This window comes from Balaenoptera musculus, chromosome 14, assembly GCF_009873245.2.
Source record: "Balaenoptera musculus isolate JJ_BM4_2016_0621 chromosome 14, mBalMus1.pri.v3, whole genome shotgun sequence".
Lineage (NCBI taxonomy): Eukaryota > Metazoa > Chordata > Mammalia > Artiodactyla > Balaenopteridae > Balaenoptera > Balaenoptera musculus.
In genome coordinates, this window is record NC_045798.1 from 8,944,431 (window position 1) to 8,971,021 (window position 26,591).

The window sequence follows — 26,591 nt, forward strand, 5'->3', positions numbered from 1 at the left end:
GTCTGGCGGTTCTTTAGAAAGTTCAGTATAGCTATCATGTGACTCAGCAATTCCATTTCTAGGTATATAACCAAGAGCAATGGAAACGTAGGTCCACACAAAAACTTGTACATGAATGTTCTTGGCAGCACGGTTCATAACAGCCAAAAAAATGGAAGCAACTCTGATGACCATACACTGATGGATAAACAAAACGGGGTCTATTCACACAATGGAATATTGCTGAGCCATAAAAGGGAATGAAGTACTGATGCAGGGTACAATATAGATGAACCTTAAAGATTATGCTGAGTAAAAGAAGCCAGACACAATAAGACAAATACCGTTCGATTGCAGTTATATGAGGTGCTGGGAAAAGGTAAATTCAGACACTGAAAGCAGATTAGAGGTCACCAGGAATCGGGGGTTACAGGTACCAGGGGTTTAACGGTTAGTGTTTCTGCTTGGGGTAACAAAAAAGTTTTGGAAGTAGATAGTGGTGATGGTGGTGCAACACTGTGTATGTAATTAACACCAGTGAATTATATACTTAAAAGTGGTTAAAACATAGTAAATGTTATATGTATTTTACCACAATAAAAAAAAAAAGAAAAAAGAAAAAGGAATGAGGTACTCATATAACATGGATGAACCTTTTTTTAAAAAAAAATTTATTTGGCTGCGCCAGTTCTTAGTTGTGGCAGGCAGGTTCCTTAGTTGCAGCATGCAAACTCTTAGTTGCGGCATGTGGGATGTTCCCTGACCAGGGATGGAACCCAGGCCCCCCTGTATTGGGAGAGTGGAGTCTTAGCCACTGGACCACCAGGGAAGTCCCTAACACGGATGAACCTTGAAAACATTATGCTGAGTGAAAGAAACAAGACAGGAAAGACCCCTTGTTTTATGATCCCATTTATGTGAAATGTCCAGAATAGGCAAATCCATAGAGACAGAAAGTAGATCAGTGGGAGGAAAGGGTTGGATAGGAATTGCGGGGCAGTGACTGCTGAAGAGTACAGGTACATCTTTTTGGGTGGCAAAATATTCTGGAATTAGTGGTGATGACTGCAAAACTTTGTGTCCATATTAACCACCACTGAATTGTACACTTTATTTTTTTTTAAAGAACATTTATTTATTAATTAATTATTTATTTATTTTTGGCTGCATTGGGTCTTCCTTGCTGCGCGCGGGCTTTCTCTAGTTGCGGTAAGTGGGGGCTACTCTGCATTGCAGTGCACAGGCTTCTCATTGCGGTGGCTTCTCTTGTTGCGGAATGTGGGTTCTAGGCACGCGGGGTCAGTGGTTGTGGCTCACGAGCTCTAGAGCGCAGGCTCAGTAGTTGTGGCACATGGGCTTAGTTGCTCCGCGGCATGTGGCATCTTCCCGGACCAGGGCTCAAACCCGTGTCCCCTGCATTGGCAGGTGGATTCTTAACCACTGCGCCACCAGGGAAGTCCCCTGAATTATACACTTTAAAAGGGTGAATATTATCTCAAAAAATTTTTAAGTGAATGTCAAAGATAAGCAATGAAGTTTTCCTGACATGAAATGTTAGAAAATTTCTTTATTATTACTCATTAAGCACCAGCTTAATACTGCAGAAATTTCAAATCACCCGTCAACAACTCATTCTTCCCCACCCCACAGCCCCAAATTCTTGATAAAGAGCTCTTCAAGTAAAGACACGCTCTCTTCTCTCCTCTGTATAAAACTTTACGAAATAAAGGCAAAGAACTGTGTACATCTTGCTGTAAATGCTGCCCACAGCTGTGGAGACAGTGTCTGCCCAAGGCTCCCTTTACTGTCCAGGTCCTGAAAGACTCTTGTTCATGAATTGTCTCTTCACAAAGCAAGTCCACCACTAACAAGAGGGGACAAAACAGAATGAACAGTGGTGGTCAAATCACAATGCAAGTTCAAGGTAAGGTCAGAATATGAATTTACTAAATAACAAAACTTAATATTGGTCTGGCAGCCCTTATATTATATAAACTCTTTGAAGGCACATAAAAAACTTTCCTCCCTCCCTCCCTCCCTTTCTTTTGGAGTGACTCACAGGTTACTCAAAACTACAACAACAAAATAAATGTAATACATTAAAGCTATCTCACACAAAAAAGCTGTTCTATGGGTTTACAATGCCCCAACATAAGAATATACAACCAAAATTTTTTATTACATGCAATTCATTATTCAGTGTGATTCAGTGAACTCCTACTATGTATAAGGCACCAAAGTTAAGCAACACTGCAATGCAAAAACTAAAGACCTCAGTGTGTTTAACAGTGGCTACAGGGTAAAAGGTGATTTATCAACTAAATAAGCAAAGAAAAGAGTTTTACCTTGCTGGGTTTATCATTCTGAGGGTCAAAAACTTTCTCACAAAGTCTCAGTCCAGTCTCTTGCCTCAGCTGTTGTAAGTAGGCCCTCATCACTTCTAAAATCAAGAGCAGGTAGAACAATAAAAAACTGTATTTGAGAAAGCATCCCAAATGGGCTGGCTACTGATCTGGACATTGACCTTGGCAATACATTTCAATACCTTCGAACAAGATAAGAAATAGAAACAACAGTTCAAATGATTTTATAACCATACTCATTTTGGTCCAAAAGATTCTCTACATGTCATGCTTGTTGCCAAGGATCTTTTGTGACAGTGAGTAGTAAGATAATGTATGGGCTAAAGATACCACTCTCAATCTGTACACCAGTCAAGGCAAGAAAAGGAGGGGGTTTAAAAAGTCCAGTGGAGAAAATCTTGTGCCATATAGGAAGGTAGAGATGTTGTTCTTACCATCTTCCTGTTTGTTTGCAGGTTTGGCGTAAATTGCATTAAGTGGAAAACCAGGCTCTCCGGGAATGGGAAAATTAGTGATTCCCAGTGTATACATTTCTTTCTCGCCTTGGCTTTTAGAATTGCACTTAAAAAAAAAAAAAAAAAAATTATATACACAAACATAGGGAAAAAGGATAGTAATATCCAATTTTCAGTTTTTTATCTAAGTAGCCATGTCTGGGGTTATGTTTTTGGTACTCTTTTGCAATCTGGTGAAGCCTGTAGGCCCCTTCTCAGACTAATGTTTTAAATGAATAAGATAAAACAGAACTACAAAAGAAACCAATTATAGTGAAATACAATAATTACAATATTAAAACATCAAATTTATGACACAGTCATACATGTGCTTCTTTATTAATGCGCTAAATAACAAGACCCAGCAGTGTGCCTAACAACTAAATTTTGAAGTAGTAATGAATGTAAACAAAATTTCAAAATATCTTCAACTCTAAATGTAATATGAAAACGCTGGGGACTTCCCTGATGGCGCAGTGGTTAAGAATCTGCCTGCCAATGCAGGGGACATGGGTTCAATCCCTGATCTGGGAAGATCCCACATGCCGTGGAGCAACTAAGCCCGTGTGCCACAACTACTGAGCCTGCGCTCCACAGTCTGCGAGCCACAACTACTGAGCCCACACGCCTAGAGCCCGTGCTTTGCAACAAGAGAAGCCACTGCAGTGAGAAGCCCATGCACCACAACGAAGAGTAGCCCTCGCTCGCTGCAACTAGAGAAAGCCCGCACGCAGCAAGGAAGACCCAACGCAGTCAAAAATAAATAAATAAATAAATAAATTTATTTAAAAAGAAAATGCTACAGAAAGTCACAGGTATTGCTAATACTACTGTGGATGCTGCCTACATTAATCATTAAAGTAAATGCTAAATTTCAGTTAGAGATTAGTGAAAAGAAAGATGTAATCTTTTCTCCACTCAAGTTCATGGAACCTTGAATTCTATCCTTGGACCCCAGGTTAAGAACCCTTCAGCCAAGGGCTTAAAAGGGAATTTTCTGGTCAAGATTTCTGTCTTGGGAAAATATATGCAAAGCCTTAAAACACCACTGCCCTTATCTTCTCATTAGTCAACTACACTATAAGTTTAGAGATCTACATTCAGATTTTCCAGATTTTCCTCTCAAGTCCATGCTCTAAGTCAGAGGAAATATTTTCTACTTGTCCTTAAAGTCTCAACAAGTCTAAATACCTATTAATTTGTGTTCCTGACAAATGATCATCCAAGTTTAATTACCTTTTGGAGTTTCTTTAGACACTCAGAAATGTAGAGAGTTATATATATCAAGGTCCTATCAGCTTCATTCTATGGGAAGAAAACAAAACTTAAAAACAGTTCTGATCAAAACCTAATAATTATGTGCAATAAATGAATTCAATCTTTGTCTTTTGATTTATCAACTGAAAACTGTAAAAGCATAGTTACTACAGCATCAAAAATTCCCATTCTCCACATGCAATCTTCTCAAGCCCCCTTTCTGTCTGCCCCTGGGGAGGGAGCCACCAGCTTCCACCCTGAGCTTGTGTGGCTGCCCCTGTTTTCCTCAGCTCCGCTCGCCCTTGGGTTCCTGAAGAGTTGTGCCAATAGCCCCTCATTCTGTGTAGGAAGGAGAGTTAACAAAGTCTCCTGGAAAACCTGAGATGAACCATATGGCTGGCTAATCTTTAAAAACTCTTTCACTTCAGGATCTCTGCCAAGAACAGAAACATTTATGACTCTAAAGGAGGAAGCAATTATTTCACAAGTGACTTGTTCTTGAAGAGCTCCATTAGCCCAACTCTTGACCTAACCCAAAGGAAAATGTGAAGAAGACAAATTGATGCTAATCAAACGTGGCATATACTTCATGTCAAATTTTATACAGATTTATAATTTTAAAGAAACAAACTAACTTTTCCCTATTTTTAAGATTATATGATATTCGAGAGAGAATGAAATGTGGCAGAATTTTAATTACAAACACCACACTTAAGACCATGCATTAGATATAGAAACATCTATAACATCATAGAATGTTTAGACCACAGTTTATAGACCAAGAGTCTACAAATAAAGATTTCACACCCTGCTTGTTTCCAAGAGATTAAAGTTTGGCAAGGAGTTGAAGTTCCATATTCTAGAACATTATCAAGAAGATTTATTGACATTCCTTGTAACTTGCTCATAGCAGCATCTCAGAGAACTTCCTTTTCCATTTCCCCCCCTCCTTTTCTGCCCCCACCCCACTTCTGCCTTCCTCCTGAGCTCACAAGAACTAAGGGCAGAAGGGAAGAAATCGAGGTTGAGGGAAGGGTCCAGGTCATTGAATTTTCTTTATTTCTCCATCTTAGGTCCAGGACATAGAAGTATCTTAAAAAAGTAACATAGCATGCAGAATTTTTTGGTTTTGGACTGTCATACAGTAGGCGCTTAATATTGCTGGATAAATATAAATAAGTGTCTAGATCATGGGCTGGTAAATTTCCTCTGTACAGGACCAGATAGCAAGTATTGTAAGCTTTGTGGGCCACAGTCTCTGTCACAACCACTCAACTCAGCTATTGTGGCATGTAAGCAGCCACAGATGATATATAAACAAATGCACGTGGCTATGTTCCAATAAAAGTTTATTTACAAAAAGAAGTGGTGGGCCAGCTTTGGCCCTCAGGCTGTAGTTTGCCAACCCATGGTGTAGACCTTGGAGGAAAAATGAGGAACTAACATTGATACAGAATTAGGCACTGTTCTGGATTTTTAAAATCACACAATCTCATTTCATTTAATTTATTCCTTACATCAACCCTGACTGCCAGGTAGATACTACTCCCATCAGAAAACTAAATTAAAGAGTAAAAGCTCTATACAACACTGTAAATCACCTATACTCCAAGAAAAATTAAAAAAAAAAAAAAAAAAGAGTAAAAGCTCTGTACTTTACCTTAATTTCATAGTTTTTGAAGAAGACATTGGCCTTGAAGTAATAGATAGCTTCATCCACAATATCTGTATCTTTTGCTAAGCAGGACACAAGGGGAGGAAGGCAGAAAACATTAGCCAAATGTAAAACATAACATCTAAAAAAGCTATAAAGAGGGGCTTCCCTGGTGGCACAGTGGTTAAGAATCCACCTGCCAACACAGGGGACATGGGTTCGAGCCCTGGTCCAGGAAGATCCCACATCCTGTGGAGCTACTAAGTCCGTGTGCCACAACTACTGAAGCCCGCGTGTCACAACTACTGAAGCCTGTGCGCCTAGAGCCTGTGCTCTGCAACGAGAAGCCATCGCAATGCGAAGCCCTCGCACCGCAACGAAGAGGAGCTCCTGCTTGCCGCAACTAGAGAAAGCCTGCGCACAGCAACAAAGACCCAACACAGCCAAAAAATAAATAAATAAAATAAATGTATAAATAAATAAATAAAAATTAAAAAGCTATCAAGAAAAAAAATATCCAAGCTCAACGGTCAAGGGTTTTGGAGTTGAATAAAATAAGATGAGACTACTGAAATATAAAGTCTTTAGAAACAATTTCTAGAAAAATAAGCACATGATTTATTCTTTTTTTTTTTTTTTAAATTTATTTTTTTGGCTGTGTTGGTTGTGGCACACGAGCTTAGTTGCTCCGCGGCATGTGGGATCTTCCCGGACCAGGGCTCGAACCCGTGTCCCCTGCATTGGTAGGCGGATTCTCAACCACTGCGCCACCGGGGAAGCCCCATGATTTATTCTTATAGCGAAGCCCCATGATTTATTCTTATAGCTTTATTGTTTTACAAAAATTATATATGCCCATTAGAGAAACTAATTAATCAATACAGAAAAAAAACTTAACTGTCACCCTAATCTCACTACCCAGAAATAACTACTATCAACATTTGGTGAACATCACTCCAGACATTTCTCAATACATTTATAAAAATAGACTGAGACAGGCCATTGGGATTGACATATATACACTAATATGTATAAAATAGATAAGTAATAAGAACCTGCTGTATAAATAAATAAATTAATTAATTAAAAAAAAAAAAAGATTGAGACAGGGACTTCCCTGGTGGTCCAGGGGCTAAGACTCCATGCTCCCAATGTAGGGGGCCTGGATTTGATCCCTGGTTAGGGAACTAGATCCCACATGCATGCCGCAACTAAAGATCCTGTGTGCCGCAACTAAGGCCTGGAGCAGCCAAATAAATAAATAAATATAAATATCAAAAAAAAAAAAAAAAGACTGAAACATAGACTAACTTTAATAAAATGCTTTTTAAAAAATACAAAGTACTCAATATAATTTTATTTGACCTTACATACTATAGTTTTAGGTAAAAAACTCTTAACTGCCATTTAGGAACACACTGGGATTCACACATACATCTTTCTTTTTACGAAAACTGACTTCAAATATATTTGTACAAGCTGTTCAGATGGCTAGAGACTGAGAAAAGCCAGAAGTACTGTTGTAACAAAGACAGATCTCATTACAAAATTTCTTTGGCTTTTTTTCTGGGTTTTCCTTTTTTTTTTTTAATTTTAAAAAGGTCAAAATCCCAGGGTCTTGATATCCGGCAGCTGGTTTCAGCAATGCAGAAATGGTTATTTATATTTCTCGTCCCTGACTTCTATCCCTCTCACACAGCAGAAATGCAAAGCAATTCTGAAGTTTTGGTACTCTGAAGAATTTCAACAGAATTCTTTTTTTTTCTTTCCTTTTTTAAAAAAATTTTTTGGCTTCACTGCACAGCCTGCTGGATCTTAGTTCCCCAACCAGGGATCAAACCCATTCCTCCTGAAGTGGAAGCGTGGAATCTTAACCACTGCAACACCAGGGAAGTCCGCAACAGAATTCTAACTCTAGACTTGTGTTCCCTGCAATCTATTTTCTTATCTGCAAAAAGGAAACTTCCTCAGATGATCCAAACAGCGCTTACAAGAGCCAGCTAGTTCTAAATGTCACATTGCAGGGAGGGGGAGGAGGCTAGACTATAGGATTCAGAACCTAGAAGAGTGTTTGGCATATAAAAGGTGTCCAAAAGATATTTGTTGGATGTAAGTAATTAGATTAATGTTAACAGTTACTTAGTCTACAGCACAGGCTTATACTTCTCCATAATTCCAATTCAGTCCTAATCCAGCCCCCTGGGAAGAGTTAAGAGGTCACTCCTTATCTACAGAAATCATGGAGTTCCGGTTTCTTGGGGTCCCATTCTCCCTCAAGGGCCCAAGAATTGCAAAGGTGGTAATTAGATTTACTCCATCCTTGGTCAACTGCATCTTCTGATATATAATATGGTATTTTGTAACGATCTGAGAAGAGCTCTGGGCCAGCACTGATTCGTATTCTTCCTTTGCACTGTAATTCTTTTACACTATTTTTTCTCTTTTTGGTCTGCTTTTTCCCACTGTTCCTTTTTTTTCATCTCAGAACAAGTAAACAGTGTGGTGACTCACCAAATTTATTAAGTTTACTGAGCTCTCAAACGGTGTTGAAAACAAAATTAAGAGGAAGTCAAGTCAAATAATCTGGCAGAAGAATGGAGACAGGGTCAGTACAAAATTGGTAATCCAAACTATGGTCTTGGAAACCATGAATGGAACTCAGTGCAGGCCCTTCCTGGGTGCAGGGAAACCGTGTCTAATATAATAACAAATTACACTGTTGGCAGAACATCTCAGAATGTGTCAGAAGAGTCGCAGATAGCATCTGAAATGAATGAAGCTTTCTGAACAGTAAAGAAAATGGCTCACCCCAGAAAAAAAAAAAAAAAAAGAGTACCAAGAAAGAAAGTAAAGATATAACATGCAATAAGCAAGAGAAGAAATTAGTGATGTTATACAGGACACTTAAGATTGAGGTATTGCTGAAAACTGAGATCCTGAAGAATGGACAAAGAAAGTAGATTTAAATAAGGAAGAGGTTAAAATACATTTTGTTTTTTCCAGCTTGATAACAGAGAAAGGAGGGAGACATGGCGTTCTACAGAAGTAGCAGCATTAGATGAGTTCTTAAGAAATGATAGTGATGATAGGAAGAGTGTCGAGAATTAAGCACATTTCCTCTTCCCTCTCAACAAAATATCCTGGAGAAATTGGCAGCAATAATACAGTTTCTTGTTAAATGCAATATAGACCCATGATCTGAAAAGGTCTAGAGCACAATATCCCCCAAGCAAATAGAAAATACAAGAGCAACCTGAGACAGAATTTCCTTGATTTGATAATGTCAGAGGGTTTCATACCAAAATCTGAAAATAATGGAGTTTCGACTTACTCTCTCTAGGGGCAGGTCCTTTGAACTGACTTCTGATAGGCAACAGTGCCATGTTTCCAATGAGTTTCGTGTCAGGGTCCATGAGGGAAGAGTGGTAAGCCTGTAGCGGCAAGCCAGGTAAGAACACAAAAGCAGAAAGAGAGCAAATGTCAGCAGGGCAAACAAGTACATTTCCCTAAAGGAAAAAAAAGACTAACTCATCCAAGATTAACTGGCTCATGAAAACTGACTATTAAATTTTGAGAAAATTTGAGGCAACCTGGTTGTTGAACACAGCCATTATTAAAAATGAAATTATATAAATTTACAATTACATAAATTATAATAAAAAACGTAATAAATACTTGAAATTTATTACTTCCTATTTAAAAATTTATTTTTAATATGATCTTAAGCTTATTTATGTCTTTTGTATCTTTATGGTGCAAATACTATATAATGAGGTGCTAATGTGCATCTCTTCCAGTTCCACATTCAGTGACACCACATTGGTAACTGGTGGAGTATTTACACTATAGAAATAGGCAAACACTATATAAATCAGGGGTACCCAGCCCCCAGCTGTTGTTAAACCACAACCCAAGCACTGGCTCTTCAGCTCTGCCACTTCCTGGCTTTATGCCTTTTGACCAAGACATCACTTTTCTTCTCTTAGCCTATTTCCAAATTTGTAAAATGAAGAGATACATACTTACTTTCAGTGGGTGGATGGGAGTTAAAGGAGGAGGGGGGAAAAAAACACATTTATGAGAGCAATTTATAGGCTGATTTCTAGTTCTGCTTTTTACAAGATGTCTGGCTTTTTGTAAGACAACATGGGTCCCATTCATTTATCCATTCATTCATTCATCAAAAGATTACTAAGCACCTTCTGTGTGCAAGGCATGCAGATACAATGGCATGCAAGGCCAGTATGGGCTCTGTCCTTGAAGAATGTGCAGGTGAATGGAGAAGACAGACATTAAGTCTGTCTTCTTAAGAGCACCCGGACAGGGGAAGTCCAGGTGCTCTATGTGCAACTGGAATGATGAGCACAAGGCTTTAGTGTTCTGGTAAAATCTGGCTTTATCAAGATTTACTAGTGTGCAGCCTTGGGCAAGTTACTTAACTTCTCTGAGCCTCAGTTTCCTCCTCAGCAAAATGAGAAAACAATAACATATCTACTTGATAGAGTCACTGTGAGGATTAAATGGGATAATTTATATAAAGTGTGTAGCTCAGGGCCTGCCTGGCATACATCAGGAGTCAAATGGTGGCCATGAGATCCATAAAGATACGTATCGATAACTATGGTTTGCTCCTTTTTATTACAGATATGCTTCATCTTAACAAGCCTCTACCCTCCCCTTCACCAGCTATACTGTCTTGTTACCCATCTATTTCCTTCATGGCATTTGTCATTATCTGAAACAATCTCCTTTATTTTATTTGTATTTACATGTTTATTGTCGGTCTCCCCATTAGAATGTAAACTCCTTAAGAATAGGGATTTGTTGGCCTTATTCACTGCTGTCACAGTGCTTGGCATGCAGCAGGTGCTCAGTAATGTTTGTCCTATGAATAATCACATGTTATTGAACCTCTTTTTTCCTCATCTGCAAGATGGAGACCATGATGGTGATAAATCTACCCCAGAGACTGGCTGTCAGAACTTAAGAGCAACCAAACCACCATCAATTTTTACTCCCACTCTGATGCACACGAAAACAGAAACATCTGGAAACCGGGCGCGGACCTTGCGTCTGCTCTGAGAGCCCTAAACCCAGCGGCGCAGGGGTGGCCGCCACTACCCGGGTGACAGGGGAGGAGTCCGGGAAGTGGGGTCTCACAGATGACAAGCAGCGGAAGAGACCCGCCCCCAGAGGCGGAGGAGGAAGTGGGCCTGCAGGAAAAAAAGGAGAAGCCGGACTCTAGACTTGAGATATGAAAAATTAAAAGGGCAGCCCTGGCCTTCGCGGCTCTAGTGAGGCTTTGGGAACCCTGCTGGAGTCGGGGGGAGGCAGAAAGGGCGAGAAAAGGGGTCGGGATTGAAGAGGAGAGGGCAGAAGAACTAAGGCAGTCTCCTCAGCACGCCCGGGATCTCTGGCCCACTCTGCCGCGCCCCGGTCCTCCAAGCCCGGTCTACAGCCCCGGGCCGCCCGAATCCTACAGGGGCCGGCCCGCTCCTCTCGCCTCTCCCCTTCTCAGGCCCCTGCTTTCTCTCTGCCCCCATCGGCCCGCTTTTCTCAGCGCACCCACGACTTCTCGCCACTATCCCAAATCCCCGCCTTCTCCCAACACGCCCAGCTCGGCCCCTTTACCGGCATCTTGGAGGCGCCCGGGTTTCAACCCCGATGAGGAGGATCGGGTTAGAGCGCGGCGCTTCTTGTCTGGCAGCCCGGGCGGGGTAGGCGGAAGTGAGCCGGAAGGGGAGGGCGAGGGCAGGACGCCGCGCTTCCGGCCTTGCTGTCCGCGGCTAGCTGTTGCGGCTGCGCGGATTCGAAGGGGCACCAGGGGGCGCCCGAGCCTTAGGAATGGGCTCTGAGTGTCGCGCATGCGTGAGGTGTGGGCAAAAATGGAGATGGATCTCGGGGTTACTGAATCCCAGGGATAAATCACCTCCTTTGTTTTTCCTTAAAGATCATCTTTTCAGTGAAGCATTCCTTGGGGCACACTATTTTAAATTCAGTCCCACTTCACTCCCCTTTCTTTTTTTCCTTAGTTCTGATTCTTTTTAGTTTACTTCTGTGTTTTGTCTCCCTCTCTCCGTGTGAACGTCGACAAGGATTGTTTTGTTCACTGCTATATCCCTATGCCGATAACAGTGATGGTACATGGTAAGCATCAATAATACTTGTTGAGTGAAAGAATGAACTCAGTCCACTGATTTTAAAAACGGAGAAAGGATCACAGTGAGAAGGGATTTGTGTATTACTCTTGTGTGATTATGTGCTGCAATTCTTTGTGTAATGGTTGAGAAAATGGACTCTGGGTTTGAATCCAGCTCCAAGATTTATTGGCTGTGTAACTCCGGGCAAGTTAACCTCTCTGTGCCTCAGTTCTTTGTCTGAAAATGGAGATAACAGTACTTACCTCAGTTTTCTGAGGATGAAACGAATTGCATGTAAATAGCTTGGAAATTACACGGCCGGAACATACTAAAAGCTCAGGAATTCTTAACCCATTACGCCTCCAGTTAAAAGCCAAGGTCATTGCTGCTTCTGGCCATTTCTTCTGCCAGTGCCTCAAACTAGATTACTTTGTCGCATGTTCCCACAACTGATTTCTTATTTACATCTCTGGCCAAATTGCACCTTTTAGGGGGAGACTTACTTGACGGGCATGCAAAGTAGCCCCCCACAGTCACTCTCCATTTCATTACTGTTTTCTTTTCTTCACATTCCTTATCAGAGGTTTCCTTGTTTATGGTTAAGGGCCCAGCATATCAGTGCGATGAGAGTAAGGTCGTGTTTGCCCTAGGTGGTCCCATCTTAGCCCCAGTGCCTGGCACCCACTAGTAAATTTGTCTGAAGAATCACGTCAGGCTCTCCTACAAGACAGTGAAATCCTTCAGGACTGGAACTGTCATATTCATCTTTTAAACTCCAGCTTCGAAAGGGGAAGGAAATGGAATCTGACCCTTCACCTCTTCCCCACGGGCACACACCAGACTCTCCAGAAGCTAAAGTAGGGAGGTATAGCTCAAGGAGTAATGAAGAGGGCGAATGAAAAGCTTTCTTTCTTCCCCTGTCACATGACAATAACATCTCTAAAATTTAGCAACACTGGGAGATCAGGGTGTTTTTGCCCTTTGCATACTCGAGGGCCACAGAAAAAGTCCCCGAGCAGCCCAGCACGTCCTCATGTTGTCCACTCATCATGTTCTCCTGAGTGCCCTGTGAGAATAGCTCACACCAGCGGACCATGGTGCAAATACCCAACTCCTGCCCCCAGCCTGGGCCGCCAGGCACAAGTTACCACTGATAGCTATGGCCCCTCACACTTTGCATCTTTAATGAAAATGGATCAAATTTGACACTGCAGGGGTACTTCTGCTATCTAGGCCCAAGTATGATTAAAAATTTAACCCAAGTTACAGGTTTTCTACAAAGACTTAATCTGCAACAGCAGGAAGATCCAGCACCAATGGAGACCGGACCTGCTGTGAGGATTAAATGAAAGAGATTATGCAAAATGCTTCTTTTTAGCACAATGCCTGGCAGAACTCAATAAAAGAGATTCTGCTTTCCTTTAGTGGGTGCTAGAGAAATATCTGTTGACTGACTAGCCATTCCCCAGGGCCTATCACAAATGAACTTAGAAATACTGAAAATAAACAATTCAATGTGTCAAGAAGTTAAAAAGAAAAAATTATCTTTTGCATTTTTGTGTGCATTTGTTATTCAAGTAAACATTTTTAAGTGCTCAGAGACTACAAATCACACTTTAAAAAAAAAAGTCACTGCCTACATTTGGACACTTGGGGAAATTTACACATTCAAAACTTTGAAAAAAAAAACAAAAAACAAATTGCCCTGGCTGAATATTTCAAATTCTGACTGGAAAACAAAAGTGTAATGAAAAGTTAGTACTATTTTCCTGTTTCTTTTATTTATATACATATATATCTTAAAACACAGTTACTTTTCATTTTTAAATTACACAAATAATACATTTTCAATGTAGGAAAACTGGAAGATACAGGTAAGCAATGGTCTTAGCTCTATCCTTCCAGATTTTTTTTTCTTTGGACACATACATGTATATTTTGTTACAATAATTCCTGTCCCTCCAAAAAAACTTCAAAAATAACAAAAATCAAACAGTAAAACTAAAAGTAGACTGGTCTTAACTGTATCACAGGTGCTAATTTATATTATAAACACAAATCTATGTACATTCATTTCAATTTTGACTTTTAAAATCTAAATTATGCTGTTCCAATAATACTAAAAGATGCCACTTTAAACAGCAGCAGTTCCAGAATAACTAAGAACTTGATTCAGGCATGTTCTTGATGGCTGATAAAGAGTCAAGTATTATTTTTTTTCATTAAAATAAGTAGCTTCTAGTATTCCATCTTTCGAAGAGAAGAAGGTTCTGCCAGTTCAGCCACAAGCTCCTCACACATTCGGTTACTTTTTAACAAACTCTTCATTCATTCTGGTGTTCCTGAAAATATTCGTCAAACACGGAAGATGACTCATCTTCATGTTCCTGACACAAAGGAAACACAAGATAAAAATACATCCACTTCCCCTCAGTTAGACCTAGTATGTGCTTACATGTTTTTCAGGTAATGCTCTATAAGGAGCTAACGCCCAGCATCAGCTCCAGGTGTTGCTCACAGTAATCGTTAATAATAACAAAAGGAATGACTGACAGAATGTTTCCAGACATGTGGTAAATTAAAGGGCTTATGTCTCATTTAGAAGTAAACTCTTCCTCGAGTTTACACTCACGCCGATTCTCAGCTAATGTGCTGTGACAGGGCCCCACTGACATATGTGAGGGCAGCCCGAGCCCAGTTGCATTTCACCTCCTCTTTCCATGTATGCCCAAGCTCTGAGTACAAAGAGCTTAACTCCATGGGATTATGCAGGAGGCCAGTGAGTGCTGGTAAACGTTTTTACCAAAAGGCAATAAACACCCCAAACCAGAAATTACCTTCGGTTCTTTAAATTCCAAGTCTTCTCCATACTGAATGGCAAAATCAATATGCTGTAATACGATGTTCATGCTTTCTTCATCTGACTGATCGTAAGGCAAAAATCGAACCATGCTGTAGTCGTCAATCTACAAGTTGAGGATTTCAGAAAGGGTCATTCTGAAGTACAGAATACTTAATTTTCAAATTATATTTGAGTTTTATAACCATTTACACTTCTGGTTAAAACCATTTGTGTCTGTGTGTGTGTGTGTATGTGTGTGTGTATGTGTGTGTGTTGTGGGGAGGAGGGACAGACAGAGACAGAACAACAGCAAATCAATACTGATTTTTCTGGCCTCTGACCAACTAGAATACTTGCTAACTTGTTACTGAACCAGACACTGTTTCATAGGCATTTACCTGAACTCAACCACCACTGGTAATTCCAAAAGGCAAGGACAGTCTGAGCTCCCAAAACAGCTTGGAATAATAGACACGTCAGTTAACTTACTGGCTACTGCCAATAATTGCTTCTAAATTAAACTGCTGACCAGCCAGCCCACAGACTCCCACCCTCCTCCCTTGGCAAGGCAATAGGGTTGGACCATGTTTTCCAAAATGGTGGCCACTGAATGGATGCCAATACACACCTGACCAGGTCATTAAAAATAAAATCCAACAATTTCGAAAGCTTACCAGTCCACATATAGCATTAGTCAATTTTTTGAATTTTTTGCTTCTTAAGTCGCTTGTAGGGTCATCTAATAAAGAATACATGTCTGGATCTAGAAACCTTTAAAAGTGAGAAAGAAGACTGATGAATAAAAGGAAGAATAAATCAGGAAACTAGATTTATAGACTGACGGAACCTCACATCGAAATAAAGCTTAGAAGGTTCATCTCTGCAGCTGACATATGATGATATGGAAGAAGCAAACTCACTTCTCAATTTCCTTTTTAGCTTTCTTACTCAGCAGATCCATTTTCGTCATGACGTTAACTTGAGGAATTTCTAGAGAGATCATAGCGCTCAGGGCTGACAAGATGCCAGAAATAAACTGAAGGAGGAAACAGAAAAGGGAAGATGAATCAACTGGTGCCAACAAAGTTCCCTGGTCTCCACATAAAAGAAAGGCTCCTGCTCCTCTCTGAACAAAACTGCCCTAAGTAAAAGAAAGGCTAAAGTAAAGTAAAAGAAAAGACAGTCCACTAATCAGATTGTTGACCCCTGGTTTCCAAGGGTGAGGATAAGGAGGGAAAATGTAGATTTAATCCATGGTGATCACAAATCTCAATTTAGGTGATATCTTTAATCTTTTCCATCAAATATTCCTTAGGGGCTACTAATGGGAAATAATGTTTGTTTCAGATAGTTCATAAACTAGACAAAACATCATCAGAAAAATAAACTTACATGAAGATACACATCTGCCTAATTTTTCTTGGTAAGTAGTTCCCCCAAATCTATACAGTATCACAATTTATCATTTGAGTTAAAAATACATTATTGTAAGAACTTATATTAAGGGATATTAAATAATTCTGGAGTATAGTTTGTGAAACATCCAGAAATCACGCAACAATTAAAGGAGATTGCCATCTGCTTGTACCCATGACTGAAAAATCGACAACAGATTTATCCTCGAACCTTGAACGACTCCACCATGAATTGAGAATCAACAAGAAAAACTCCACAGACTCGAAACTCCCACTGTTCTAGTTGCTGGACCAGCTGTTTCATCACGGGCAGGTGAGTATACAATTCAATCTGACCTACATGAAGAACATTATGAGATTATTACAATCAGGATATACGTTAAATTACCAAATTACAGGAAAACAATTTCCTATAAGACAGCCGAGGAAAAAAAAAAAAAGGAAGTCAACCTCTGGTGGTAATATATTCAATTTTTAAGGAGTCTTACAGGGTCTTGAAGCAACCACAATACCACGAGAATCCCAAGGAAACTATGCAGTTTTTATGTAGAAAGTGAGGTTCTTCACACTTCCGTTTTTGCTGATCAAAAGTGAATGCTGGGCTTCCCTGGTGGCGCAGTGGTTGAGAATCTGCCTGCCAATGCAGGGGACACGGGTTCCAGCCCTGGTCTGGGAAGATCCCACATGCCACGGAGCAACTGGGCCCGTGAGCCACAATTACTGAGCCTGCGCGTCTGGAGCCTGTGCTCCGCAACAAGGGAGGCCGCGGTGGTGAGAGGCCCGCGCACCACGATGAAGAGTGGTCCCCGCTTGCCGCAACTGGAGAAAGCCCTCGCACAGAAACGAAGACTCAACACAGTCATAAATAAATAAATAAATAAATAAAAGAACGTGAATTTCTTAAAAAAAAAAAAAAAAAAGTGAATGCTACAAAGGTGTGTTAGGTTTGGGAATCTTCATCAAGCTGTACACTTATGACCTCTGCACTCTTCTGTGGGTGTGTGTATGTTCAGTTAAAAACAAAGGGGAGGGACTTCCCTGGTGGCACAGTGGTTAAGAATCTGCCTGCCAATGCAGGGGACACGGGTTCGAGCCCTGGTCCGGGAAGATCCCACATGCCGCGGAGCAACTAAGCCTGTGCACCACAACTACTGCGCCTGCGCTCTAGAGCCTGCCAGCCACAACTACTGAGCCCACGTGCCACAACTACTGAAGCCCATGTGCCTAGAGCCCATGCTCCACAATGAGAAGCCCGTGCACCGCAACAAAGAGTAGCCACTGCTTGCCGCAACTAGAGAAAGCCCGCGCACAGCAACGAAAACCCAACGCAGCCAAAAATAAATAAATAAATAAATACATTTTTTTTTTTTTAAAAGTGAGAGCCACAAATGATCAAAACTAGGTTAGGCTTAAGTCTTAAATTCACAGTTCGGCTTGAGCAGTCATGTGATCATCTGTCCCCTACCAGTCTCACCTCGGGACACTTCCCTTTGTTTACTGTGCTCCAGCCACAAGGGCCTTTTTGGTGCCTCAAACCCAGCTCATTCCTTCCTGCCTCAAGGCCTTCAGCATGCCGTGCCCTCTGCCTGCAGCACAGTCTCCCTCACCTCACCCTATGGTCTGGCTTACATGCTACTTGATGAGAAGCCTCCCCAACCTCCCCAACCTCCCTGCTGTGTGACGGTCTGTGCTACTCCTGTGGAGTGCCTGTCAGAAATATATTAAATAATCATTTGGGTGATTATTTTATTTGTTTATTTATTTATTTATGGCTGCATTGGGTCTTCCGTTGCTGTGCGTGGTCTTTCTCTAGTTGCGGTGAGCAGGGGCTACTCTTTGTTGTGGTGTGTGGACTTCTCATTGCAGTGGCTTCCCTTGTTGCAGAGCACGGGCTATAGGCACGCAGGCTCAGTAGTTGTGGCACGTGGGCTCAGAAGTTGTGGCTCGCGGGTTCTAGAGCGCAGGCTCAGTAGTTGTGGCACATGGGCTTAGTTGCTCCACGGCATGTGGGAGGGATCTTCCTGGACCAGGGATCGAACCCATGTCCCCTGCATTGGCAGGCAGATTCTTAACCACTGCGCCACCAGGGAAGTCCATTTGGGTGATTTTTGTTTATACTGCCTAGCACTCCCACTTGCCTGTGGGCTCCATGAGGGCAGAGACCATGGCTACCTTGCTTTCTAGGTATTTCCAGTGTACAAAATAAGCACTCAGTAAACTCAATGAATTAATATAAGCCAATGAGTAAGCGAGTTGTACCTTACCGCAGCAGGGTTTAGAGCTACGAATGCTCACTCCACTTTCTCCACTGAGGACAGAACGAGGACGACTTCAAGGAAAATGATACATTCAAATAGCTGACTTACCTGGACAGTCAAAAAGGATGTAGTCATCCTCTACATGGCCGAGACAATCCTCTAGCCAATCGAAATTATTGGCAAAGTATTCCATGCAAAATACCAATCCTCCATTGGGACCGAACTGCAGAGTATTGTCCTCCATCACGTCATCCACTTCAATCAATTCCCGGATGTCTGAAACCACAGAGAGGGCCCAGAATACAAGAGCATTATCCTCACTGGTGATAATTAACAATTATATAAAAACTCACATGCATGAAATTACTTCTGTACGTGGTTATTCACTGTAGCAGCGTCCATGGTAACAAATTAAATACATTTTTGTATAGCCAGACAATGAAATCCTATCCAACCATAAAAAGGAGAAGCTCTTTGGGCCTCCCTGGTGGCGCAGTGGTTGAGAGTCTGCCTGCTAATGCAGGGGACACGGGTTCGAGCCCTGGTCTGGGAAGATCCCACATGCCACGGAGCAACTAGGCCCGTGAGCCACAACTACTGAGCCTGCGCGTCTGGAGCCTGTGCTCCGCAACAAGAGAGGCCACGATAGTGAGAGGCCCGCGCACCGCGATGAAGAGTGGCCCCCGCCTGCCGCAACTAGAGAACGCCCTCGCACAGAAACGAAGACCCAACACAGCCAAAAATTAATTAATTAATTAATTAAAAAAAGGGAAAACTTTAAAAAAAAAAAGAGAAGCTCTTTAAGAACTGAGGTGATATAATCTTTCAGGTATACTGTTAACTGAAAAATGCAAGGTGCAGAACTCTGTGTTAGAATGCCATCATTTGTGTTTAAAAAAAACAAAGACAAAAAGACAAAAATTTACTATATACACAAATATACATATTTTATTTTACATGCATAGACTATGGAAAGATACCCCAGAAACTAGCAACACTGGCTGCCTCAAGGGAGGGTAGCCACCTGCCAGGACATGGAGCTGGGAGGAAGACGGTCTCCTGCATACTTAACTCTTCTGTACCTTTTGCAATTTGAACAATGTGAATATACACCACCTTTTCTTAAGCAAGTAAAACACAACCATACCAAGTAAACCAATTACCGTTTCTTAATATTATCGCCCTAGGGAAGCTACTTAACCTCCCTGTGCCTCACTTTCCTTATGTATAAGAGTGGGGACAAGTCATATACCCTGGGGTAGAAGGATGAGGACTATATGAGATAATGTAGATAAATCACCTATAGCAGGAGCTTAAACATTCTGGTATACTCATGCTTCTCTTCTATTACAAATTTTTGGAAATCAGTACTCTTGTGTTCAAACCTACAATCTCGGTTCACTCACAGCCACATTTATATGGATAATATCTTCCTATGCACTTTCCCAGGGATAAACATCTGCTCAAAGTTAGGGCCTTCTAAAAGGATGACTCAAGGACACTAGTCAGTAAGGCACTTGGACCAGAAAGTGATGTGAGCTTGGGGTGGGGGTATTTTTGTTGGCTGCCATGTGCATCCTGAAGCAGAGAAGGCTGGTCTGTAAGACATAGACAAAAAGAGACAGAAAGCCAGCCTAGATTCCTGTTAGTTTTTATGTTTTGGGTTCTAGTCTCTCATAAAGCCTTGCTTGCTCTTGGGTTTTGTGAGAAGTCCCCCAATTCCTTCTAAAAAATCCTCCTTTTACATAAGCTAGCTTGCGTGCTCTCTGTTGGAAGCAACCAAATGATCCCAAAGCAATGCAATGCTTTTTCTCAAGGAAGATGACTGTTTCATACCTCTTCCTCTCTTTTCAACCTGCCTCCTTCACCCTACCCACACCCACTTCTAGCCACCCTCAGCTGATGACCACACATGACATTCACAGAAACCAGAAGTCAACAAAGGAGAATTTCCCACATTCCCACCACCAATATTACACGGTGCCTTCCACCTTGGCTTCCTTCCGGCTACAATGGAAGAACCCCCCAACTCTTGGCAAAGGCAAAACCCTCCACCTGTTTGGGAGCCCCTCCCCTTTCTCACTCTCGCAGTCAACCTTGCAGTCATTGCCCTCTCTGGTATCTTCAGTTTCTTTCTTTCTATTGGATCATTCTCTTCAGCATACAATTCTGTTCCAGTTACCATCTTCAACCTTAAAACCTCCCTTGATCCTCACATACCCCTCCAGTTACAGTCCCACTTCTCTGCTTCTTTCACAGCAAAACTTCCTCAGCAAGTCATCTCCGCTCAGCATCTACACGGCATCACCTCAGTTCACTCTTCAAACCACTCCAACCTGGCCTCCATCCCTACCATCCCACTGAAATCACCAAAGTCGCCAACACTTCCACATTCCCAAATCTCACAGCCACTCCTCTGTCCTCTTCTCGTACAACTTCCCAGCTGCATCTGACATAACCAGGCACCAGCTCTTTCGTGAAACAGTCTCTTCTCCTGGCTTTTTTAAAATAGATTTATTTATTTACTTATTTATTTTTGGCTGTGTTGGGTCTTCGTTGCTGCGTGCGGGCTTTCTCTAGTTGTGGTGAGCGGGGGCTACTCTTCATTGCAGTGCGCAGGCTTCTCATTGCGGTGGCTTCTCTTGTTGCGGAGCACGGGCTCTAGAGCGCAGGCTCAGTAGTTGTGGCACACGAGCTCAGTTGCTCCGCAGCATGTGGGATCTTCCTGGACCAGGGTTCGAACCCGTGTCCCCTGTACTGGCAGGCGGATTCTTAACCACTGCGCCACCAGGGAAGTCCCCTTCTGGCTTCTTTGACGCTACATTTTCCTGACTTTTCTCCTACCTCACTGACCCCACCTCCTCTACCAGACCCCTGAAGATGAGACACCTTCAAGGGTTGGTCTTGGCTCCTTTTCTCTAATCATATTCCCTACCAATGTGATCTCATCCAGTTCTGTGGCTTTATGTTCTAACTATACGCTGTTGACCCTCAAATTTACACCTCCAGGCCAGACCTCGTCCTGAATCCCAGAATATTACATCCGAATGCCTTTTTTTTAAAATTAATTAATTATTTATGTTTGGCTGCGTTGAGTCTTCGTTGCTGCCCACAGGCTTTCTCTAGTTGTGGAGAGCAGGGGCTACTCTTCATTGCGGTGCATGGGCTTCTCATTGCGGAGGCTTCTCTTTGTTGCGGAGCACGGGCTCTAGGCTTGTGGGCTTCAGTAGTTGTGGCATGCGGGCTCAGTAGTTGTGGCGCAGGGGCTTAGTTGTTCCGCGGTATGTGGGATCTTCCTGGACCAGGGCTCGAACCCATGTCCCCCTGCATTGGCAGGCGGATTCCCAACCACTGCACCACCAGGGAAGTCCCCGAATGCCTTCTTGATATTACCTCTTAGACAGTTATCAGACATCTCAAACTTAGCAAGTGCAAAAAGAACTGCCTCAAACTTAAACCGATTTGTCTTCCTCCTCAGTAAACAATATAATGCACTCAACAACTCAAGTCACAAACCTAAGAGTGACCCTTGATCTCTCCCTTTCCTACACCCTTCTAGTTCAATCTCCCACAAAATGCTGCTAATTTTACTTGCAAAATATATACCATATCTGTCTGCTCCTTTGTATCTCCACCATGATCACCCTAGTCCAAGCCACCTAGACAACTGTAATAGCCTCACTGCTGGTCCCTGCTTCGACTCTTGACCCTCTAGAGTCCATTTTTCATCTAAGAGCCAGTTATTTTTAAAAACATAAATCAGGGACTACCCTGGTGGCACAGTGGTTAAGACTTCACGCTCCCAATGCAGGGGGCCCGGGTTTGATCCCTGGCCCGGGAACTAGATCCCACAGGCATGCTGCAAGTGAGAGTTCGCACGCCACAACTAAGGAGCCAGCGAGCCACAACTAAGGAGCTCACAAGCCGCAACTAAGGAGCCCTCTTGCCATAACTAAGGAGCCCGCCTGCCGCAACTAAGACTTGACACAACCAAATAAATAAATAAATATTAAAAAAACAAACAACCCCTCCACCAAAAAAACAAAACGAAACAAAAAGAAAACCGTAAATCAGATGTCAATCCTCTCCTCCTGTTGGAAACCCTCTAATGGCATTCCACTGTTGAAAGATGCTATAAATTGAGGATTTTTTTGGGGGGGCGGGGGGGGCTGTGCTGCACACAGCTTGCGGGATCTTAGTTCCCCAACCAGGGATCGAACCCATGCCCCCTGCAATGGAAGTACGGAGTCCTAACCACTGGACTGCCAGCAAAGTCCCTTATAAATTGAGTATTTGTGTCCCTCTAAAACTCATATGTTGAAAACCTAATACCCAGGATGATGATATTAGTAGGTGGGGCTTTGGGGAGGTGAATGGGATTAGTGCTTTTATAAAAGAGGTCCCATAAAGCTCCCTCTCCCCCTTCCATCATGTGAGGACACAGTGAGAAGTCAGCAGTCTACAACTGGGAAGAGGGCCTTCGCCAGAATCTGACCATGCTGGCAGCACCCTAATCTTGGACTTCCAGCCTCCAGAACTGTGAGAAATCCATTTCTGTTGTTTATAAGCCACCCAGTCTGGTATTTTGTTACAGCGGCCCAAACAGACTAAACAGGGTAAAAAACAGGAAAAAAACCCCATACTTCTCATGTCCTACTAGCTCCTACCCATCTCTTCCTTCACTCCTTATGCCCCAGCTCATCAGCATCTTTGCTTTTTCTGGAACACACCAAGCCCTTTCCCATCTCTCCCTTATATACTGACCTTGATGTTCTTCCATCTTGGAAAGCCTTTCACCAACTTGGTGAGCACATTACCATCTTCAGGTCTAGGCCCAAATAGCTCCTTCTCAAGAGACGTCGTCCCTAAAGCAACCTCCCCCAGTTATTCCTTCTCATCAGCCTAAAGCAGTCCTTATCACAATCTGTAACATGTTTATCATTTTGCTTATCTCCCTTGCTAAAAGGTCCACAAAGGTAGGGATAGTATCTGTCTTGTCCTCTGCTATAACCCTGGTGCCTGGCATAAAGTAGGTGTTCAACAGACAATTGAATGAATAAATTAAAAGACTTAAAAGACAAAACAAAACATTTAGGTTGTTCACTTATAGTATGATCAGCAGTAAAACAGATTTACCAAACATGATCAAACATGAAAGAAACAAAAGGGAAGGGTGGTGAGGGAAGAGTCTACTCACTTTCAGTTCTTACATCAGAGACTAAGAATGTCACCAAATGACATTCAGCCTCATGTTGTTCACCACGAAACCAGGGGACCAGACTGTATTAATTTTCAGCTTCTGTGTTGAGCAGCCAGTGCTCACTGCCTCCCTACTCCCTTATTTTTCCTGAAGGTGGGGGAAGGCTCTGCTCAGGACTTACCAGCCATCACAGAGTAGTTGAAATGTTCTGCTGCAGGATCTAGGTTCACAACTTGGACAGACCGATTGAGGGCTTCGCAGTGCTGGACGATGGTGGCACAATAGGTGCTCTGTAATGTCACAAGGCACAAGGGGTTAGAGCAACAAGCAGTGCAGTGCTTACCCTCTACAACTCCAGAAGGACTCTCCACACCCCTTGGGCAGTGTCTACTAAGGCCAAAACTATTCCTTCATTGACCAAGAAGCTGACTGAAAAGAGGGAAAAGGCACTGGGCTGGGAGTCAGGACACCTGACTGGGCTGCAGATCCAGACCTGGCTCGGACTCATGGGTAACTCTGGGGAGGGTGCTTTTCCATTCTGTCCCTCAGTTTTCTTGTCTCTAACTGGAATGGCCTCCATGATCACCAAGGCTCCTTACTGCTCTAACATGCAACAAGTGGAATTTAAAGGGAAGATTTCTGATTACACAGTGCAGCACCTGACACAAGGTGTCTCCACTAGGATTGGTACAGTCCAAACAAAGCTTTAGGTGGGGTGGTCAAGGACGATGTCTCTGAGAAGGGAATATCTGAGCTGAGAGACAGCAGTGTGCTTGCCAAGCCAGGGGAGTAACATTCCAGGATGAGAGAATATCAGGCCAGTAAATAGTCTGGAAGTGCACTATCAGTTTACAACTTTTGGTTTAGAGAATTTTTTATTCCTCATGTACTACATTAAAATCTCTAGGCTACTTGTCTGTCTCTCCCACCCTCTATTTAAAGGCAGGGATGTGGGAACTTCCCTGGCGGTCCAGTGGTTAGGATTTGGCGCCTTCACTGCCAGGGCCCAGGTTTGATCCCTGGTCAGGGAACTAAGATCCAGCAAATCACACAGCAAGACCATAAAGTAAGTAAGTAAATAAATAAAAGCAGGGATGTGTCTTATTCAGTTGTATACGCCCAGGGACTAGAACAGTACCTGGTACACAATAAATGCTTGATAATTATTTCTAATTGACTCATATGTTTGAATAAACTCCACAAGTACACAGGATTTTTTGTGTGTGTGTTTTAGTCACTACACAATCCCCAGGGCCCAGAACAATGCTTGGCACAAAGAACATGCCCAGTGAGTATTTCTGGTAGCAGGCATCAAAAGTTTATAGAAAGATACTTATCTAACACAATCAGTCTGAAAATTAATCTAGAACATAGAAATAACCTCTATCATGCTTTTATCTTTCTCCTCAGTGACTTTACACACACTGTTCTCTCTGCCTAGGAGGTCCTCTCTATGCATCACACTGTATTTTAAGTAACTAGTCACCTATAAGTATTCCCAAATAGACTACTGGCTTCGGGTAAGCAAGGGCCATATCATAGTCACATGTGTATCTCCTGCACCCAGAATAGGCCAAACATCAGAGCAACGTGTTTGTCAATTTAAAAACTGAAGCCACACAACACCTCCACAGTCTCCAGTTATTTGATCAATATCGTCACAATTTCTACCATATTTGAGTGCCCCTAATAGGATTCCCTTACTAGTTGTTTACAAGAAAAAACTGTTATCTCTAACCAGAAAAACAGTTGTACTTGCCATAACGTGAAAGTAACCATAAAATTATATACAACTTTAACAAAATTCTTTCAGTTCCAGCTAAATATAATTGCCTGTCAAAACCTCTGAGTCTAAGATATGCTCTCCAAAAAGACTTGAGAATTAAAGAAGTGTTGAAAATACGCTAGCACCAAACTGATGATTTCACCTCAATGCAAACTGAAAAAAAACTGAAAAGGGAGCAACTTTCTCAATACACGATTCAATGTTCATTAATGTCAGGCCCATGTACCTCCTAAAGTCTCCTCAAATTCCAGAAGTCCACGTCTCAATCTCTGAGAAGCAGTGATTAACGAGACCCCACCTTAACCTCCTGGGTTAAAGACAGGGGACAAATTCTGGAGTTAGACAAAACTGGATTCAAATTCCAGCCATCACTTACTAGCTGTGTGACCTTGAGCAAAAACTTAACCTTTCTGTGTCTCATTTTCCTTACCGGCAAAATGGGAGTAACAGGACAACTCACAGGGTTGTTAAGGAAATAAGTTCTTTTTCCTTAACAGGAAAGGATCTGGGGCTTAAGTACGCAATACCTGGGGCAGTATCTGGGGCTTAAGTACGCAATAAATATTAGCAACTATCATCAATCTCCTTTCAAAACAACAACAAAAGGGACACTGAAGCCCAGGCTGCAGAAGCGAGCTGCCCAGGGTCTCAAGGTCCCCAATAAACACAACCGCCAGCCCCTCCTCAGGACCTGAACCTCCCGGCCTCCCACAAACTTCGACATTTCTCTCCTTCTCCCGCCAAAGCCTCACCTTCCCGCTGCCTGCGGGGCCCATGACCAGCTGCGCATACCGAGGCATGGTTGCTCCCCCGGTTCCTGACACCTCCCGCCGCCGAGACCCAGAGGGCTACCACGACGTTCCCTTCAGCCTTCGCGCGACGCCCACTGAGTTCCCGGAACACGACTACAAACCAATTGCAGTCCAAATTCCTTTTGCGTCTTCCGTTCTGCCGCGCCTCTGACTACGGGGTGTCCCGAAGGCCAAATCCCATGTGAAACGCGTTTTGCGAAAAGCCCGGGGAGGGTTTGCGCGTGCGCAGAAGTAGTTGGCTGAAAAAGACGGTTGGTATTCTGGCGAGGTCTGGTTGCCTTGGTGATAACGGACAACCGTAACACTCTGCATCCCTCAGCCGCGTGCTTTGGTCCTTTATTTGCGTACTGATGTTTGACCTATATGGTGACCCTCGAGATTTACAAATTTG

The 26,591-nt window shown here is 42.5% G+C and overlaps 2 protein-coding genes across 3 annotated transcripts; both read right to left on the reverse strand.

The window, feature by feature from the left end:
- Nucleotides 1–1,526: 1,526 nt before the first annotated feature.
- Nucleotides 1,527–11,496, reverse strand: ARPC3 (actin related protein 2/3 complex subunit 3). The gene is made up of 7 exons (XM_036823879.1): nt 11,379–11,496; nt 9,079–9,178; nt 5,754–5,830; nt 4,073–4,141; nt 2,777–2,903; nt 2,325–2,419; nt 1,527–1,843 (listed from the first exon to the last, which is right to left on the reverse strand). The coding sequence occupies exons 1-7, from the start codon at nt 11,382–11,384 to the stop codon at nt 1,781–1,783; spliced, it is 537 nt and encodes a 178-aa protein (XP_036679774.1). The 5' UTR covers nt 11,385–11,496; the 3' UTR covers nt 1,527–1,780.
- A 2,143-nt stretch (nt 11,497–13,639) lies between these two features.
- On the reverse strand, nt 13,640–26,292 carry GPN3 (GPN-loop GTPase 3). 2 transcript variants are annotated; one of them, XM_036823901.1, is made up of 9 exons: nt 26,141–26,228; nt 25,615–25,695; nt 23,784–23,892; nt 18,511–18,678; nt 16,356–16,480; nt 15,650–15,765; nt 15,404–15,500; nt 14,725–14,853; nt 13,640–14,274 (listed from the first exon to the last, which is right to left on the reverse strand). In XM_036823901.1, exons 3-9 carry the CDS (start codon nt 23,788–23,790, stop codon nt 14,212–14,214), a joined length of 705 nt encoding a protein of 234 aa, XP_036679796.1. In that variant the 5' UTR covers nt 23,791–23,892; nt 25,615–25,695; nt 26,141–26,228; the 3' UTR covers nt 13,640–14,211. The 2 variants fall into 2 exon arrangements, with proteins under 2 accessions (XP_036679796.1, XP_036679795.1); XM_036823900.1 differs by lacking the exon at nt 25,615–25,695 and having other exon boundaries at nt 13,650–14,274; nt 26,141–26,292.
- Nucleotides 26,293–26,591: the final 299 nt, after the last annotated feature.

What these genes read in the sequence shown, in the direction of transcription:
- ARPC3 (XM_036823879.1), bottom strand. An exon ending in TCAAAAACTATGAAATTAAG is followed by an intron (nt 4,142 to 5,753) that starts GTAAAGTACAGA and finishes TTCTTCCCATAG; the next exon opens with AATGAAGCTGATAGGACCTT. An exon ending in TGCAAACAAACAGGAAGATG is followed by an intron (nt 2,420 to 2,776) that starts GTAAGAACAACA and finishes TCTTGATTTTAG; the next exon opens with AAGTGATGAGGGCCTACTTA.
- GPN3 (XM_036823900.1), bottom strand. Translation starts at nt 26,188, where the DNA reads ATGCCTCGGTATGCGCAGCTGGTCATGGGCCCCGCAGGCAGCGGGAAG. An exon ending in CTAATGCTATATGTGGACTG is followed by an intron (nt 14,854 to 15,403) that starts GTAAGCTTTCGA and finishes CTCAACTTGTAG; the next exon opens with ATTGACGACTACAGCATGGT. An exon ending in TGGAATTTAAAGAACCGAAG is followed by an intron (nt 14,275 to 14,724) that starts GTAATTTCTGGT and finishes CCTTTGTGTCAG; the next exon opens with GAACATGAAGATGAGTCATC.